This window comes from Gadus chalcogrammus, chromosome 22 (genome assembly GCF_026213295.1).
Source record: "Gadus chalcogrammus isolate NIFS_2021 chromosome 22, NIFS_Gcha_1.0, whole genome shotgun sequence".
Lineage (NCBI taxonomy): Eukaryota > Metazoa > Chordata > Actinopteri > Gadiformes > Gadidae > Gadus > Gadus chalcogrammus.
The window spans coordinates 18,868,872-18,887,225 of NC_079433.1; the positions used below are offsets into that span (position 1 = coordinate 18,868,872).

The 18,354-nt window shown below is 50.2% G+C and overlaps 1 protein-coding gene across 6 annotated transcripts; it reads left to right on the top strand.

Annotated features, from left to right (window-relative positions):
• Positions 1-17,740, top strand: pex1 (peroxisomal biogenesis factor 1). Of its 6 annotated transcripts, none has more exons than XM_056582988.1 (25): positions 1-240; positions 1,071-1,217; positions 1,297-1,380; positions 1,703-1,817; positions 2,145-2,830; positions 2,932-3,051; positions 3,176-3,296; positions 3,652-3,758; positions 3,936-4,024; positions 4,181-4,313; positions 6,306-6,402; positions 6,601-6,771; positions 6,890-7,044; positions 7,391-7,577; positions 8,377-8,552; positions 9,243-9,377; positions 9,764-9,828; positions 10,217-10,359; positions 10,916-11,019; positions 11,616-11,795; positions 12,190-12,252; positions 13,856-14,101; positions 14,261-14,473; positions 14,711-14,841; positions 15,920-17,740. In XM_056582988.1, the coding sequence occupies exons 1-25, from the start codon at positions 133-135 to the stop codon at positions 16,002-16,004; spliced, it is 3,861 nt and encodes a 1,286-aa protein (XP_056438963.1). In that variant the 5' UTR covers positions 1-132; the 3' UTR covers positions 16,005-17,740. The 6 variants fall into 6 exon arrangements, with proteins under 6 accessions (XP_056438963.1, XP_056438965.1, XP_056438964.1 ...); XM_056582990.1 differs by having other exon boundaries at positions 14,261-14,458; positions 15,920-17,739; XM_056582989.1 differs by having other exon boundaries at positions 8,380-8,552; positions 15,920-17,739.
• The last annotated feature ends 614 nt before the right edge of the window (positions 17,741-18,354 follow it).

Here is an 18,354-nt window from a genome sequence, read left to right on the forward strand (position 1 = left end):
TTGAAGAGGCTTTTACTTTGAAACTCAAGAAAACAGTCGCCTGGATTCACTTTGGCACACAGAGTGCGTCGATCGGTGAATAGTTATTAACAAGCTAGCTTTCAAATGATAGATTATGAGTCATTTTAAATAATGTTTGTCAATCAAGGCATTCAGCCAGTCACAGTGGTTTTCAATAATGCAAAAAACTGCTTCCTTCACCTTCCCCCAAACGTGATATCCCATCTTTCCTTGCATGAGGTAAGTTAGCAAATGTGTTAGCAAGTGAGTCGAATCTACTGAGGCTACTTATGAGGCATGACCTGCCAATCCATTGCTATGTTGGCTGTATTAGTATATGAAACTGCTATTGTCGTACTTGCTGTATTTCTTGTGTTTTGGAATAAACTGGTTTGTTAATTTCCTTGCGTTTACTACGGTTTTCTACACCATGCTTGACTTATTTTTTTTAATCTGTATTCATGACTGAATCTGTCAAACTTTATGGTCCAGACTTCAGTTTGAACCCTATCTCAAGTTCATGAATCATCCTTCCATTTGGTTCACTGAAGTAACCTTAATTCCATGTGATTGCAAATTAAGGTCCCTATACTCTTATCAGAAAGATTTATTGGATTAGACTCATTATACTGGCAATTAAAATGTATTTATTTCATGACAAAACACACACTGTCAGGTAATACATCCAAGTTGCCCAAGCTGAACGTCTTCAACGATGCTTAGGTTATTACATTTATAAATATATAACGATAAAGAAACTGCGATCCCGATTGTGCAATGTTGTTGCAATGTCCTTGTTTCTTCGCTTGGTGGCGACAAAGTATTATGTAATAAAATAAACATAAAGTTGCACACTATTCTATCAACCGGCCACCAGCCTTATTTCAAACGATGTTTGATTCTAATCTCTAAACAGTTAGTGTTAGAGTATTACTTCAATTTACTTTAATTTATTTCTGTGTGTTTGTTAGCATGTATGCAAACACCTTTGGGTGTGCACACACCCAAAGGCACACACATATTTACCCAATGCAACATATAAACACCATTGCATGGTTTGTGTACTATAGAACCAGGCTTTGGAGTTGTCCTGGGGCCATGGATCTCCAGTATTTCTCAGCTGGACCAGGAGTAGGCGCTCCTCAAAGCCTGAGGAGCATATCGTGGAGCTGTGTCGCCAGTTGGGAGAGAGGCTGGGCCTGAAAGAGGGAGAGCAGGTTGGGGGTTGTAGTTACTTTGCAGTGGTAGACACTGTTTGTTTGTGTGTGTATCGTGACTGTGTGTTGTGTTCCCAAGGGCTTCCTGAGGCCCTGTCAGCAGGTCTCGTCTGTTCATCAGGTTTTTGTGGAGCCTCTGTCGTCCGATGACTGGGAGATTTTGGTGAGTGGGATGTCTGAGGCCTGTCAAAAAAACGGCCCATCGATAATATTCCCCCCCTCCCCTCCCATCCAGTGGATCAATTCATAACAAAAGCAGAGGATGAGTTTCCTCAAGCTAATCAATAATAAAGACCCAATAATGACAATGTATACAGTTATTTTCATTGAATTTGACCAAAGTTAATAACACATTTTAAGTAACCAGTCCAATTAAAACATGGCGGTCTCCTGCCACATCTCAAAGGGCAATGTAACGGCCCTATTGACTTCCTGTGTGTGTGTGTTTTGATGATTGTTGCCTCATGCGGGCTGACACTTGGTAGGAGCTCCACAGCGCAGCCCTGGAGCAGCAGCTGTTGGACCAGATTAGAGTGGTGTTCAAGGACGCTGTGTTTCCAGTGTGGGTTGACCAGCGCACCGCCGTCTACATCAGAATCGGTCAGCATCACTCACTGAACATTCTCACTTTATCTAATGCTGGTTTTGAATAATCATTAAAGTAATAACAGTCTGACACTCTTAAAACTCCCTGGGGTTTAGACATGAGATGTTTGTTTGTACAATTATAAACTTTATGAATTATTAAAAAAAGAAATCTTGCCATAAATCCAGACAATGAAAACATGTTTAATTCAAGCCAGCTTCTAGTGCTAAAATAGCCTCAAACTAATCCTACTGACTTTGGCATTTTGCAAAGAATGTCTTTATTATTAAAGATCCAAACCTACTGATCCAAATCCCTTATGGTGTCTTCCCTCTGCTCAGCGTCCCTTGAACCAGCGGTGCCTCACGGCCGCCTGGAGCGGTCCTCTGAGCTAGTCGTCTCCCCGAAGACCAGGCCCGGGACCGGCAGCTTCCTCCGCACTCCGCCCGGATCCGGCCAGGACCCGCCTCCGTACCGCCACCCCACCTCTGAACCCCCGCCCTCCTCACCGCGGCCCCCGTCCCTCGCTCAGAACCAGCAGTGGGGCGGCATCGGCAACCTGACGGGCCTCATGCGCTACCTCTTCACGGGCGCCGTGGGCCCCGCTAAGGAGACGATGCCCTCTGTTCCGGAGCTCCCCGCGCTGTTCAGTGCCTCGCTCCTCCGGGTGTGCCATCAGCCCCCCAACGCTCTCTGCACTATTAACCCCGGCGCCGCCGCCGTGGTCCATCTGTTTCCCTGGAACGAGACCGTGGACACCGGCTGCTCCATCTTATCCCAGTCGGCCGTCACCTACGGCCTGCTGTCCAAGATCCCCACCCCAAAGGAGGCCAGGGACGGCGCCAAGAGGGCCACGGAGCCGAGGAAGAACGCAGGTGCACTGAAGGTTGGAGAGGAGTTGGCAAAGGAGCAGAAGGAGGAGGTGGAGGAAGGGAAGGAGCTGGCGGTGGTGCGCGTGGTGTGCCACCATGTGGAGGAGCTGCAGGATGATCAGAACCGTGGAGAGATCCATTCTGGAAGGGTCTGGGTGAGTGTCCCAGTCTTAGCAGCCCAATCTGGCTCATTCCAGCCCCCACTGCTTTCCCTCCAGCTCAGAACTGTTGTGTGTGTTGCGTTGGTTCTCTGCAGATTACGCAGCACTTGGCAACGAGCATGAAAATCGATCCCCACTCAACGGTGCGAATTCAGCCAGTGGAATCTACGGTTACGGTAGCCTTGGGCGTCCGCCTGCAGCCTCTAGAACCACTGGTGAGCAACTAGACAGAGGTCCAATGAGAGGAGGCACCGGAGAGCAGGCGGTCTCTCCCCTCGGGTTTGATCTCAGCGTTTGCTGTTGGCTGCCTTCATCTCATGCCCATGTTGTTCTGTTCAGCCTGAGGAGAGCGATGATGCCATCCAGACTGCCTTCCTCGATTGGCTGCATTCTCAGAGCCACGAGCCCCTAGCCTGTCTCACCGCCCGCTCCAGCATCATCCTACTTCATGGGCCCAATGGTAATGTAGTGGAGCAGTGTGCCTTGAGCCAATTAGGGACATTATATGCTATTTAGTCATTCTGTTGATACTTTTGATCAAAAGCGCCTTACAGTGCAATGTTGAGGTTAATGTCTTCCAGGAGAAGGTAGGGGTTAGGGCGTCTTGCTCAAGGATGCCTGCAGGTGGTAGGCATTCGGTTTCGAATCCCGACCACTATGGTCCCTTATTGTGAAATTAATAATCAACGCACTGGCCTGCAGGTGGTCATAAAGGCAGATTCCTCTCCAACGGACGAGGAGGACCTCCAGGTTAAACTACCGGTTTGACCTCCCACATTTCTAATACAGAGACATGCCCCTTTTCTATCCTTTAGCTAAACTGGAGCTGGCCTTGACTGTGCTGCAGCCGGAGGCAGAGAGCGAGCTCCCCGACCAGCTCTTCCTGCTGGCCCCAGCTGTCCTCCAGAAGGCCGGAGTACAGGTAGCAGCTTGAGCGTCCTCCTCAACCCCAAACACCTCCCCGATGCGGCGTAGCTCTCCTCTGGCTTCCGACTGCTGGGGAAAAAATGCAATGAAGCCCAATCCTCCAGGAGCCAGTGTGCCAAAAAAAAACGCTCTCTGAAAAGCCCCTAATTTCCCATCCCTAATCCCGCTTCAGGTCGACCGAGGGCCGCCAACGGCAGACACGACCACGAAGGCGGTGGCTGACGCCCCGTACACGGAGCTCCCCCTCCTGGGCACTCTCGGGTGAGTTGACCCCCCCCACCCCCCCCCCCACCGCTCTGAACGACTGCATGTGTTGGTCCGTGGCCAGTGGGGGTCGGACCGATCACAAAACAACGGTTTTGTCTTTGAATTAAAAGCTCTGCGCTTGTTGATCTGCTGTGACGGTTCCTCCTTCAGTGGGACAGAGCAGCTGAGCAAGGTGGGCTTCCAGTTCATGTCCCACAGCCTGCTGGGAAGCCCCCTCTCCCGGGAGCTGGGGGCCCTCGGACAGGGACTGCACGGCGGGGCCCTGCTCATCACCGGGGCCAAGGTAGGCGCGGACATGACGATATGATACATCATAAGAGTACTGTCCTTTATCATATGATGGTATGATACATCATAAGAGTACTGTTCTTTATCATATGATGATATGATACCATCATATGATACCATCATAAGAGTACTGTTCTTTATCATATGATGATATGATACATCATAAGAGGACTGTTCTTTATCATATGATGATATGATACATCATAAGAGTACTTTTCTTTATCATATGACGATATGTTACATCTTAAGAGTACTGTCCTTTATCATATGATGGTATGATACCATCATAAGAGTACTGTCCTTTATCATATGATGGTATGATACCATCATAAGAGTACTGTCCTTTATCATATGATGATATGATACCATCATAAGAGTACTGTCCTTTATCATATGATGGTATGATACCATCATAAGAGTACTGTCCTTCATCATATGATGATATGATACCATCATAAGAGGACTCTCCTTTAGAAGATTGATATTATCTGTTTACTCGGTCGGAATGCGTTGTGGAATGCATTCCTTCACGTCCCTCTGGGTAGCCTTTGGGAAATAATACTCTTTGGCTATGTTAAGAATATAGAGCGTGTATATATGTAAACTGTTTGTGTTCAAATATATACACGGCAACACGTATAAGCCGCTTTTAATAGTGGCAGTAATTCTCTTTGTGGAGTTGTTCTTGTTCTTTGTCCTAGTTTTTCTACAGAATAAATTAAAACAAAATGAAAGAAATTCCACAGTGACACCCCAAGCAGTGTTTCTACCATTATAAACAAAAGATTAAAGCAAAACACGAGAAGGGAAGCCCTGAATAATTAATAAAGAAAATAATGACTTGTAAGAGGGCTATGAAAGCTGGGTTAAAAAAGCGGTATTTGGAAAGCCTAACTTCCTGTGTCTGTGCGTGTGTTGTAGCAAACCGTCCAGTGCATTATATTCAACACAATGAAGGGAAGATTTGATTGTGAAACTTTCTGTGATTTGCTGGAGGGTGACGCCAGGACATAACTTAATGCTTAATGCTCTGGTTGAGCAGCGCTGCAGACCCACATTGGGTGGGTCCAGGATCGAGTTGGTTCTACAGCATGATGAACTATCTTCATCCTGAAAAAATCCCCCTGTTATTATTTAGCAAACATAAAATATTTCGCATAAACGTACTCCTGGGTTGAATCTATCTACAAATCGAATCAGAGTCATTGCGTTGGCCCTAGTGAGTTTCCCCATACAAGGCATTTGACCTGGTCATTCACTCTCAGTACACAATGCAACAACAGTATGGACGATCATATGTGTGTTTGTGTTTATGTCTGTGTGTTCTGGTCCACAAACAGACTGATTAGGGCTCAGATAAACCCGGTACTGCAAGAGATAATTCTTCTCCATGTTCGCTAGAAACTAGTGTTGGAGAAAGCACAATCCTGCTCTGCCATTGGTTGCCTCATCAGCATCGACACTAGACTGGCTGCCCCCAGGCCATTCTGCTGGCGATTTGAATTCGCCCTGCAGAAGGGTCTGGAGAAGAGCAATTTGTTTCTTTCTGCTTTCGATACGTTTTTGCGGTAGCCAATCACCAAGCTGGCTTTTTCCCCTGGCACGCTATTGGCTGGTTAAGACAGGGTAGCGACGGCAAGCAGCCAATCGCGTACAGAGTCGTTTGAACTAGGCCCGTTGATCACGTCTCTTGTGCTGAAGAAATTGATATCAGTCCCCCAGACCAAGCTTGGTCTGGCAATAGCCAGGCTACATCGAGACCACTAATCTGCAAAAAATGTAATAAAAGTCTCCTGGCTGCTCGGGAAGCGGACACAGAGCCGCTGGCCGCTGCTGCGGTTACTGCCGCTCCCCGTCGCCAGCCCTCACTGAACATGAGCGGCTGCAGGCCCCTACCGCTGCTCATTAATCCATCGGTGTGAGCGCACAGTCCTGGAAGGCTTCCAGGCCTCTGTTGTTAATGGTGGGGCCCTGTCTCCCCTCCCAGGGGAGTGGGAAGAGCGCTGTGTCCAGAGCTCTGTGCAGGAAGGCTGGCGAGGAGCTGGACACGTACGTGGAGGTGGTGGACTGCAAGAAGCTGAAAGGTAGACACACGCACACACACACAAAAACACACACACACACACACACACACACACACACACACACACACACACACACACACACACACACACACACACACACACACACACACACACACACACACACACACACACACACACACACACACACACACACACACACACACACACACAGGAACGCTATGCACTTTATATTTCTAGGGAAAAGGGCCGAAACGGTGCGACACTCCCTGGAGGAAACATTCCAACGGGCCCGGTGGAGGCAGCCCTCGGTGGTCCTGCTGGACGACCTCGATCATGTGACGGGGGCCGCGACCACGGCGGAACATGAGCACGGCCCGGAGGCCCTCCTACGACAGCACATCGCTCAGAGTACAAATCAACTCATTTCCATGATATGGATTGTTTATATACTGTGTATATACACACACTATAATCCCAGTAGGCTAAGTGTGTGTGTGTGTGTGTGTGTGTGTGTGCGTGTGTGCAGGTCTGATAGACATAGTGGATGACTTGATGGTACGATCCAGCCTGGTGTGTCTCGTGGTCACCAGCCAGACGGAGCACTCTCTCCACCCCTCCCTCACTGACGTGCAGGGCTCACACTTCTTCCAGGGATTCCTGCACATCCAACCCCCCGACCAGGTTGGACTCACTCTCTCACGCACGCACACACTCACTGGCCCAATCCCATTTCTACCCCTTACCCCTTCCCCTTACCCCTCCCCCTTGTTTTGAAGGGGTAGGCTTCCCCTTTCCCCTTCAAAACAAGGGGGAGGGGTAAGGGTAAGGGGTAAGGGGTAGAAATGGGATTGGGCCCCTCACTCACTAACTGGCCAAATCCCATTTCTACCCCTTACCCCTCCCCCTTGTTTTGAAGGGGTAAGGGTAAGGGGTAAGGGGTACTCACTCCCTCACTCACTCACTCACTCACTCACTCACTCACTCACTCACTCCTGGCCGGTGTGGCGGCGCCGTGTCCCTCCCTCAGGCCCAGCGAGCGGAGATCCTGCGGCGCCTCGTCCTCCAGAAGCCCTGCCTGTCGGCGCACACGGCGGACACGCTGGACCTGGGGGCCGTCGCCATGGAGACGGACGGCTACCTGGCCCGCGACCTGGCGCTGCTGCTGGAGCGGGCCGTGCACGCCAGCGCTGTGCGGGAGGAGCGCAGCGACCAGGGTACACCGCTCCGCCCGCTCGCCGGCCTTCTCTGGGCCTCTCTAGGCTCTGTAGGCTCTGCCCCCCACCAGAGGGAGGGCTTCAGTCTGGGTCTAAGGCTCCCTCTCTAGGCTCTGTAGGCTCTGCCCCCCACCAGAGGGAGGGCTTCAGTCTGGGTCTAAGGCTCCTTCTCTAGGCTCTGTAGGCTCTGCCCCCCACCAGAGGGAGGGCTTCAGTCTGGGTCTTAAGGCTCCTTCTCTAGGCGCTGTAGGCTCTGCCCCCCACCAGAGGGAGGGCTTCAGTCTGGGTCTTAAGGCTCCTTCTCTAGGCGCTGTAGGCTCTGCCCCCCACCAGAGGGAGGGCTTCAGTCTGGGTCTTAAGGCTCCTTCTCTAGGCGCTGTAGGCTCTGCCCCCCACCAGAGGGAGGGCTTCAGTCTGGGTCTTAAGGCTCCTTCTCTAGGCGCTGTAGGCTCTGCCCCCCACCAGAGGGAGGGCTTCAGTCTGGGTCTTAAGGCTTTGGTTCATCACTCGTCTTTGTGTGTCTTCTCTTTCGTTGATTGTGCTCGTAGCAATTGGTTCAACTGAGCTGCACATTGTATCAATCGACCGTGACCCTATCCCTTGTTCTTTATTCTTAATTCTGTCCGTTTACTGGTAGAGGAATTCCTCATAGCTGTGAGTCTTTAATATTTCTGAAAGGAGATTTTGGTTGATCTAGTGATCAAAAAAGGGTGTCAGTGAGAGTGAATGCTCACACACAACCACTGCATTTCTCTCTCTCTCTCTCTCTCTCTCTCGCTCTCGCTCTCTCTCTCGGTAGCAGGCGATGGTCTGTGCCTGAGGTGGAGTCACTTTGAGCAGGCCATGAAGGGCTTCACCCCGCCGTCCCTGTGGGGGGTGAGGCTGGAGACCCCCCCCGGGGTGGGGCTGGACCGGGTGGGGGGCCTGAAGGAGGTGCGGCAGGAGCTCTTGGACACCGTCCTGCTTCCTGCTAAGGTGAGCCAATCAGAACCCCTGGCTGTACCCAGGCCTCAGCGGGGGGCAGCGTCGTGCCCCCTCAGCATGGGGGGCCCGGCGTGCAGGGCCTCCAGCTGGGCGTTGTACAGCAGGGCCTTGAGGTCGGCCCCGGTGAAGAGATCTCGGTCAGGACCCTTCCTTTATGACCTCCAACACCATGAGACCTGGAGGGGCTTTAGGACGGAGCGCAGACGAGGGGGAACAACCTGCTCACATTCACTGTTATGTTCTCCCTGTGATCATATCCGTCAAAATGAGAAGGAGAGAGGGGTGGTCCTGGCTCAGGAGGTGGAGCGGGGGTCTTATAACCGGAAGGTTGTTGGCTCGATCCCCGGCTCGTCCTAGCTCGAGTGCCGAGGTGTCCCTGAGCAAGAGACACCTCGGCCTAACTGCTCCCGACGAGCTGTATGTACAGTGGAAAGTCGCTTCCGCTAAAAGCGTCTGCCAAATGCTGTTGTCAATTCGTTTTACATCCCAATTTCCCGGGGGATGTGGTTTTATTTCCATGTAATGGTGTCTACTGCTATGTCCGTGTTGCCTGTGTGCTTGGGGACTAACCATCGCCCCGCGTCTCTCATGGGCCCCCCTCTGTACCCCCCAGTACCCCGTCCTGTTCTCCAGACTAACCATCGCCCCGCGTCTCTCATGGGCCCCCCTCTGTACCCCCAGTACCCCGTCCTGTTCTCCAGACTCCCCATCCGCCACCGCTCAGGGCTCCTGCTGTACGGGGCCCCCGGCACGGGGAAGACCCTGCTGGCCGGCGCCGCGGCCCGGGACAGCGGAATGAACTTCATCAGCATCAAGGTACCCCCTCCGTGGGGAGGGCCCCTCACCCTGCCCCCCGTGGGCTCCTGGGACCCCTGGAGAAATCGATATTTAGAATTTAATAGTTCTCTATAGGAACGTTGCACAGTGGCTGTTATGCTTTGATTTGAAATGTTAATACTCTTTGATTTGAAAGTCTAATACTTCTCCCTATTTCGACAGAGAAACATGCAACTAATTTACAATCAATATTTTCCTGGTTGGGCAAATTTAAAAATGATCTTTCAGAGAAAATAATTGAAATGATTTGAAGCGTATCGTTGGGGTTTGTTGGTGTGGTGGACCCTGATGGGCTGAGCTGGTGCCGCTGTAGACAGAAGACACTGAGACGTGGGTTTGGTTTCTGTCACCGTCTCTGCTGCTAGGGGCCAGAGCTGCTCAGCAAGTATATTGGAGCCAGTGAGCAGGGGGTCCGCGACGTCTTCCAGAGGTGGGTCCGCTCTCCCTCCCGTCCCCAGAAGACCCCTCATATGATTTATTATAATATTGAGGAATTTAATTGAGCAACTGTGTTTGTTTCTTGTTGCCAATGGGCTGGAACAGCAAGTAATACAAAACAGGAAACAGGAAAAAGATTACATAAACCAATCACAGTCCTCATAGGCCTATTGAAAAGGAGGGTTTTCAGTAGAGCTTTGAATGTCTTGAGAGACATGTATTTATAGGAATAGACAAAGCCCTTTACAAAGAATCAAGCTCAGACTGATGAAACAAAACGCAGAGGACGGAAGACAAACATGTAAATGGGAACAGCATCCCAATCCAACAACCAGCCCAGAGTGTAAACCTGGCTCTGTGCTCCTCGCCCTGCCCTGTAGGGCCCAGGCCGCCTCGCCCTGCATCCTGTTCTTCGATGAGTTTGACTCCCTGGCCCCCCGGCGGGGCCACGACAGCACGGGGGTGACGGACCGCGTGGTCAACCAGCTCCTGACCCAGCTGGACGGGGTGGAGGGGCTTCAGGGTAGGAGCTGTCCCACCCTGCACCTCCCACCGTTGGATACACCTTCTGCACAGTGTGGTGGTGGTGCTGAAAGGATTCTAGGATTATACACACATTTTGATATGAACTTTATTATCAACATATATTATATTCATTTTTAGGTCAAATACCAACTATTTGCAATAACGAATACAGCTTATGGCTGCAGAAAGGCTCATAATAGCAGTCTTGAGCGCTAACTTGTACGTTATATTGGAGCTCAAGTGAGCTACAAAAGGAGCATTATTATTAGGAAGTGCCCTTTACGTTGTTTTCCACTTGCTTTGGCAGCAGAAGTGTTATAAAAAGGTCATATAAAATAGGTTTCAGCGAGTGACAGGGGAAGGTGACTTTGGCCACTTTATCCCAATTACCTCTGGCAGCTCATACACAACCCTGCCCAAGCTGCCTGATGCCTAAAGACCTGTCGCCTTCAGTTCAGAGTCCGGACTTCACACTGCCACCCCCTCCAAGGACACGTCTTGAAAACTTTCTGTGCGTGTGTGTGCGTGTGTGTGTGTGCGCGTGTTGTTATCAGGAGTTTATGTGCTTGCGGCCAGCAGTCGCCCAGACATGATTGACCCTGCCCTGCTCAGACCAGGGCGTCTGGACAAGTCCCTGTACTGCCCTCCGCCTGACGTGGTGAGTACCCAGCAGGTCCCTGCCGGCCTCAGTAGCCCTGCTAAAAATCACCAGAACACTGCTTTCATCTGCTCTTTATTCACTGAGCCGACGTGATCCGAAGCGACAGTGGACCCAGATAGATGTCGTCTGGAGCAGGGAGGGGCTTCGTGCTCTACCACGATGACCACCAACGATAATATTTCAAAGAACTGTGCGTTGAAGTGCTATTCCTGAAGATGGTGTGTCCCGTAGTATCTACACGTAGATGAACCGCCGGTGATGTTTGTGGGATTCATGCCTTGACAGTAATCCAACATGTGTTTCATCAATACATGTTGACTGGGAGCAGGCAGACATTCACTTCCTTTGGAGACAGTTGTCTTTCTTTGTTGGAATGATCCTTATTTACTTCTGATTATAAATGTATTTTTATTAGTATTTATTAGTATATTAGCGATTTAAGATAACCTTTAAACATTATTGATAAAAGATCATATTTGAGTAAATATTCATGTTTTTTTTTCAAGCAACAAAATAAAATAAAAATAAAGATAAAAAAAAAGATTCTTGAAACGAACCCATGGCAGTAAGGCAGCGCTCACCCCCGACTCCAGGAGGACCGCGTGGAGATCCTGCAGGCGCTGAGCGGGGCCCTGGCGCTGGGCCCCGACGTGGACCTGCGGCAGCTGGCCGAGGCCACCGAGCTCTTCACCGGGGCCGACCTCAAGGCCCTGCTGTACAACGCCCAGCTGGAGGCCCTGCACGCCGGGCCCCCCCCGTCCCCCGCCCTGCAGGTCAGTACGGGGGACACTAGATATACTGGAGTAATACTGGAGACTAAGTACTTATCTCTACTTAATCCCTGCACGGCACGCGCGCACTCTGAGCACTCTGGCCGTGCACTCTGCCCGTGCACTCTTCTCGTGCACTCTTTTCGTGCACTCTGCCCGTGCACTATGCCTGTGCACTCTGCCCGTGCACTATGCCGTGCACTCATTCCACATGACTGGGGTCTTCCACGCGGCTAGGCAGGCCTGTATCTCAGGCTAGCGAGGGAGTCCCGTGTTCAGAGGGAGGCCTGAGGGCCTGGGGGTTTGTCGGGTGGGAGCCTTTCAGACTACATCGTACTCTGGCTGGTTGATCCAAACGGTCTGCCCTAGCTTTGACACTTTGATCTTAACTTCACAGGATGTGTTTGATTTCATGCGTGATTGCCCAAGTAATCCGGTCAAAGTATGCTGCCTTTTAAAGGTCAGTGGTACAAAGTTGTAGAATCTGTAAGGCAAACTTTTCATCCATATTGAAGACATTTAAACGTTGGTGGATTGTTTAGAAAGGGCACATATAATGGAGACAAGAATAACTATTGTATATTAGTGAGCAAGGAAAAGTTAGAAAGGGTCTTGATTCTGATTCTACCAGATTTGAGTAGTATGCCCTTGGAGTCAACAGTGCTAGCGGCGATGATGTCATCGCTCATGTGATGGCTTTGCTGTTGTCTCAGTGCTTCGGTATGTTGTTTGGCTCAGAACCAAAGGGCCATGATTTGGGTCAACCCGGGTCCTGTCACATCCACTCTGAGACCAACACTAAAAATAGAAAATAAATAACAGCTTGGATTTGGTAAATCGCCTGCTGTGGGAATCTGACTTCAAGTCAACACTGGGGCAGTGAAGCGAGGGTGTATGGAAACGGATTGACTTTTGTGTGAGTTTGTTAGGCAGAGACAGTCTTGATTGACATGTTGTTAATGACAACTGGCGCGAGTGCTCAGATGAGCTTGGTGCATGTAATCGTTTCTCTACACTGTTAGATTCTTCACTGGTACATCGTCTTTGGAGCGTTAATCTTCTCTTCCCTAGCGTATCTTTCACACTGATAAGCGTTATAACTCAAACCCTGTTTGAGCTGGTTTTCAACAACGGTCAATCAAAACAAATTAATGATTCATTTTCCACAGAACTTGTGACGCAGTAATCGCATCACCTTTATTCAGAGCTCCTTGTCAACCCTTAAGCAGTTTCCAGCGTTAACCGGTTTACTATATCCAACTGAGCAGAATCTTTCATCCAAAGCAGGGGTAGCCAACACGCGCCCGCGGGTATCTGGTTGCCCCTCAGGGACCATGGGAGTCGTCCGCAGGGCATGTTCTGAAAATAGCACTAAAACAAATTGGAAAATTCGTACTTAATTGTGTTGTTCTTGTTTTCATCAACGAGACTTGCAGCGATGTCGAGTTGATGGCAATGACAATATTTTATATTATATTTAATTATTCTTTTTTAATTTAAAAACTCTAACCTTGTCTAGAAAGTTCAATATCGTGCGCCCTCTTTGCTGAGACAAGCTAGCAAGCACAACTTAAAGGTGGAGCTAGATGCGGACCCACAAAATAAATAAAAACATGGCGGAATAGAGCAAGAAAAAAAAAATTATATATATATATCTAAAATCATATTTTAACCAGGAAGATGGTATCAAACAACTAGCCCTTCTTACGACTCAGTACCCTTGAGGTAGCTCTCCGGTTCAAAAAGGATGGTGACCCCTGATCCAAAGGGACCAATCGTGAGTGTACAGGCTTTGGCTGCCTTCAACAGTCCTTATGGATCCCATCAGCTATCGTCTGACGACGATGTAGATCCTCATCAGCTTTGACATCTGTTCATAGAGCTTAGCCAAGACGAAACCCCTGGAAAATAAATCAAAATCATGACCGTTAACAGAAGAGGAGGTCTTCGCCCCGGTTATCAGTTCATTATTATCCGGCTAATTATGACCCTAGAGGTCGACTAACCCTCGGAGGTGTACCCCCTACCCCCGTGCCATCCTGACCCCCCCCATGTCCCACCAGGAGCCGCCGGCCTGCGGCTCGGACAGCGACGGCAGCCTGTCCTCCATGATCTTCCTGAACAACAGCAGTGCCTCGGAGGACTCTCTGGGCGAGGCGGAGCCGGCGCTGTCCCTGGACCAGTCCATGGTGTTCCTGGAGCACAGCATGCTGCCGGCCGCCGACCCCGCGCAGGGCAGCAACGCCTGGAGGCTGTACTTCGGCAGCTCCTACGAGTCCGAGTTGGGACACGCCTCTCCCTCGCCGCCGGTAAGAGGCCGTCATCGGGGGCGTCGTCTTAGACCCCTGAGCCAATCGGAAGCCGGCCGCCCCATCTACCAGGGACGGCGCTGTCGCTTCCCCTTTGGGGGCCGCTGCCTTTTCTTGTTCTAACCAGCTCCTTTCCGGCCGTCCCTCCCGACCCCCCAGAACTCCCTGTGCGCATCGGGCCCCGGGTCCACCACCCAGGAGTCGAGCGCGGGGGCGTTGGCCCGCGAGGCGGCCGGCAGCCTCCCCCCAGCCTGCATGCCCACCCTGCGGGGGGGCTTCCAGGAGCTGGGCCCGGAGGAGCTGCAGCGCCTCCTGCTGGACGTCGGCGTGGTGAAGGGCAGCTACAGGAGGACCGACGTGAGCGGACGACGGGTGGGCCGGGGGGGCCGACACCGCGGAGGGGAGGGTGTAAGGGGAGGGCGTTAGGTGGAGGGCGGGGCATTGACCTGAGGCAACATGTCTTAACACCTTAACAACAACTCAACATCAATACCATCAATACCACCAATAGCGGTTAAACGTGCCGATTCTAACAACCAGTTTCGAGAGCAATAAGGCAAACAATGTTTCTTAATTCTTCCCGGTCTTCTCCGCCCGCTTGCCGTGCAGGAGGAGTGCGTCCGCAGCCGCCCGGTGTCCGGGGGGGCCGGCCTGATGCTGAGCCAGGCCCACCTGACCTCCGCCCTGGCCCAGACCAGACCCTCCCTGGGCTCCCAGGACTGGCAGCGCTTCAGCCGACTGTGAGAGCACTCGCTGACACCCCCTAGGGTCACCCCCCTACTGTCACCCCCCTACCGTCTCCCCCCTAGGGTCACCCCCCTCCTGTCTCCCCCCTCCCCCCTCCCCCCTCCTGTCTCCCCCCTCCTGTCTCCCCCCTAGGTCACTGCAGGCCCCCTGGGGTGGATTCTGCATTGCGGGTTCCTTCAAGGGACTGATCTGATTCGTGATCTTCCTCTTTTTTGAGGATCAATTTATCTGCGAAAAACGATGGATCATAATTTAACTGTTCAATTGTTAAGTGGGCAGGTTCATGTGGTGGGATTTCTAATAACAACTTATCTAATTCACTTCAACTAGCTATAAGCAAAGAGGAATCGGAGAGTCCAGGTCAAGTATAGATGGAGAGTTTATTGCCACCCGCAAACGAGAGACAACAAAGCCGAATGGTATTCGCGAATACACACTGCTGAATGAATCCCGGACAGCTCCTTATATCCCCAATCCTTTACACAATACAAAGTTGGACTTTCATCAAATATTGATGTGCATAGAATGTTTTTCTGGGTCATACTGTGTGGATGTCAGCATATTCTCATGTCTTCTGGATCCCAATGTGACCTTAGAACATATATTATCCTTATACAAACAGAGATGATGCACACGTGTGAATGTAAGCATTGTCTTCAGAGAGTACATCAAAATGGGAGTAGACTGGACTCTATTACTGGTGTGACACATCAGATGGGAATGGACTGGACTCACTCACTGGTGCCACATGGCAAATAACATCTAGGCTAAAGGTGATCAGCTGTTTTCCACTATTAAAGTATCTATATGATATGTAGGTCTAATAATAATCATAGTTTAACATAAAATGTAAGGTTAATTTCTACCACAGTTCAGTGGTGCACCAAGTATCATACGCAATACCGAGGATTCTGCTGTTTTTAAAGCATCTACACAAAGCCACTCCTAGTGCATTTCAGATCCTCGTCTTTTATGGAGTCAACCTGCTCGTGAAAGTATTTTTCATTCTGCTGCCGCAAAACGAACAGAGGAAATGTGATCTGACCTGACAGTGTTGTCTCGTCCTCTCAGGTACGAGGCGTTCGGTGACCCAGGGGCCCGCGGGGCCCGGAGCCCGGCCCTGTTCAAACCCGGACAGCGGGTCACACTGGCCTGACCCCGTCAGCACGGGGAGACGTGTCCTCCTCACTGCACTAATGCGCTCCTTCTGAGGGGCATTTGAGGGAAATGCAAATCTGGCTGCGTTTTTTAATTAACTTAATTAGTAAACAAGTTGGAATGATTCCATTCCCACACAGCGTCAGTGCTGTGACTAATGTAAATATGTATCATATCAGCTTGTGTAATTAAGGGTAAGGGATGGAGATGATTGAACAACGTTAATAAATTAATTGATTATTCACTTCCATCGTCTGGGGGTTTTCTCTTCCATCATGACTTCTCCAAAGCCTGCAGACTCTTAAAGGATTTGAAAATATATTCTTCTATATTCTACTTCTATGATCTTTTAAAGTATAATTAGGTTTTCAAATGACCACTAATAGTGTAATCCTTGTCATTAATTTAGCCCTGTAACGTATTCTCCTCTCTTCATTGCATCACATGAATGCATTACTATTGACGTGTTTGCTCGAGGACGCCCACTGCTACAGGACTGCAGCATTGGAGTTTGAACCAAGAACCTTTCATCCGTCAGTAACCGCTGTAACAACTAGCCTAGCCTGTCCTTCGTTTTAGATCATTCACAGACTGCACATTTATCCATGGTCTATAAGGCAACGCTGTACCAAAGTTAAGACGTTGAAATGTTGGTGGAATGTTTTGAAAGTAGTGCTGCTTTGACCTCAGCGGAAAATAGAAGAGCCTAACAGATCCTAGTCATAGCAGCTGGCACGGTGACAGTCTGGCTAAAGGTGCTTCTGATCTGATTTGATGTCTGTCTGTCCTTGGAGTTAACAGAAACCTTTGGCTTTTTCTCTAAACCTCTAGTAGAATTGGATTCTTTCAGCTTATTTTTTTTAGGTTTGTTGCCTCTGATGCCTGACTCTTCAGAAGATTTGAAATGAGTCAAAAGTTTGAGAGGGAAGACGACAAGGACACCTTGAGAGGTGGAAGCTCTGACTTTAGATTGCAGCAGCAGCAGCTGTCTGGGGCTGTTCTCTTCCCTGGTTTCTGGGAGATGTCTTTCTTCACAGTATTTTTTTACTTAATGCACTTTTGCTGTCATCCCTCACTGAAAACGACATTGGTAAATATAGACACCTAGGCCCTGGACCTTGCTCGCTCATTCCTATTTCAGTGTGTACTTGGGTTAACCTAGCTTTCCCTTTAAAAAATAAATAAAAACACTGGACATGAAAGTCCTCTCTGAAACCCGATTTCTTTCTGCACTATTCTTCCTTCACATCTGAATGTGCTGATAAAGAAACAGGCCCATCGGTACATTCAAGCTCCCTCTCGCACCAAGCCCCGTTCTATTGAACCCAAAGTAATAACCACACACCCACGAGGCTTCCGGAAGAATCCATCGTTGCGGTTTCACAGCAACGGATGAACCGTGCGATACAGAAATAGAGCGCCAGAGCTACTTTGGGAGTTCATCGTCACGTTCACAGGGCTGTCTTTCCCCCGGAGGAACTGGTCTCCCGAACAAAGACTCATCTGTCTTCTCCTTACAGCTACGAGCAGGACCGTCAAGCAGGGGAACATTCACAGGAAGGAGCCCGATGACAAAGCTATTGTGTTAAATGTCCTGTCACATAAGACTAATTCATGTTTAATGACCTTCATGTTAGGCGTCGTAGTTTTAAACACACTTGTGTGTCGAGAGTGCTTCATGTTCAGTGTGCTTTTAAGTCAAGTCGGCTAATGCTTGAGTACACTTAATCTTAAGTTTGCTACAGAGAAGGGTCCTCATTCTGAAGCGTGCGTCACATTAATTAACCCCCTCCCTCCCACCGTGGTCCTTGACCTCTTCCTCCCGAGCGGACGCTGATCAAGGTCAGGAGTGGGGCTATATTGGGTTGTCGCCACGGCAACCTGTCTGAGAGCCAGCTGTGAAACAAAGCCCTTCTGATGTACTCGGCAGCCCTGTGACGGGATTTGATCAGCGTGTCCCGCTTTGAAGAGGGAGACGGGGGGGCTTGGGCGTGCTGAGCCCACCCTGGGCGTGCTGGCCCCCTCCACATGAAGACTGTTAAGAGTCAGTCTTCATGTAGAGGGCGTCAAACAGACATCTATCAGGGCGTCAAACAAAGAAGGCCTATTTGGTTTGTAGTGCTTATCAATCATTTTATGGAAAGTCCTTCCACTACCATTCCCTCCTTCTCCATCTCTTCTTCCCTCCCTCCCTCCCTCCCTCCCTCCCTCCCTCCCTCCCTCCCTCTCTCCCTCTCTACTCCTCTGTTCATCCATCTGTCCATCTCTCCATCCCTCAATCTTTCCCTCCCTCCCTTCGGTAATGTCTTCCTCCAGTCCCACCCTGCTCCCCTCTTTAACCGTACCAG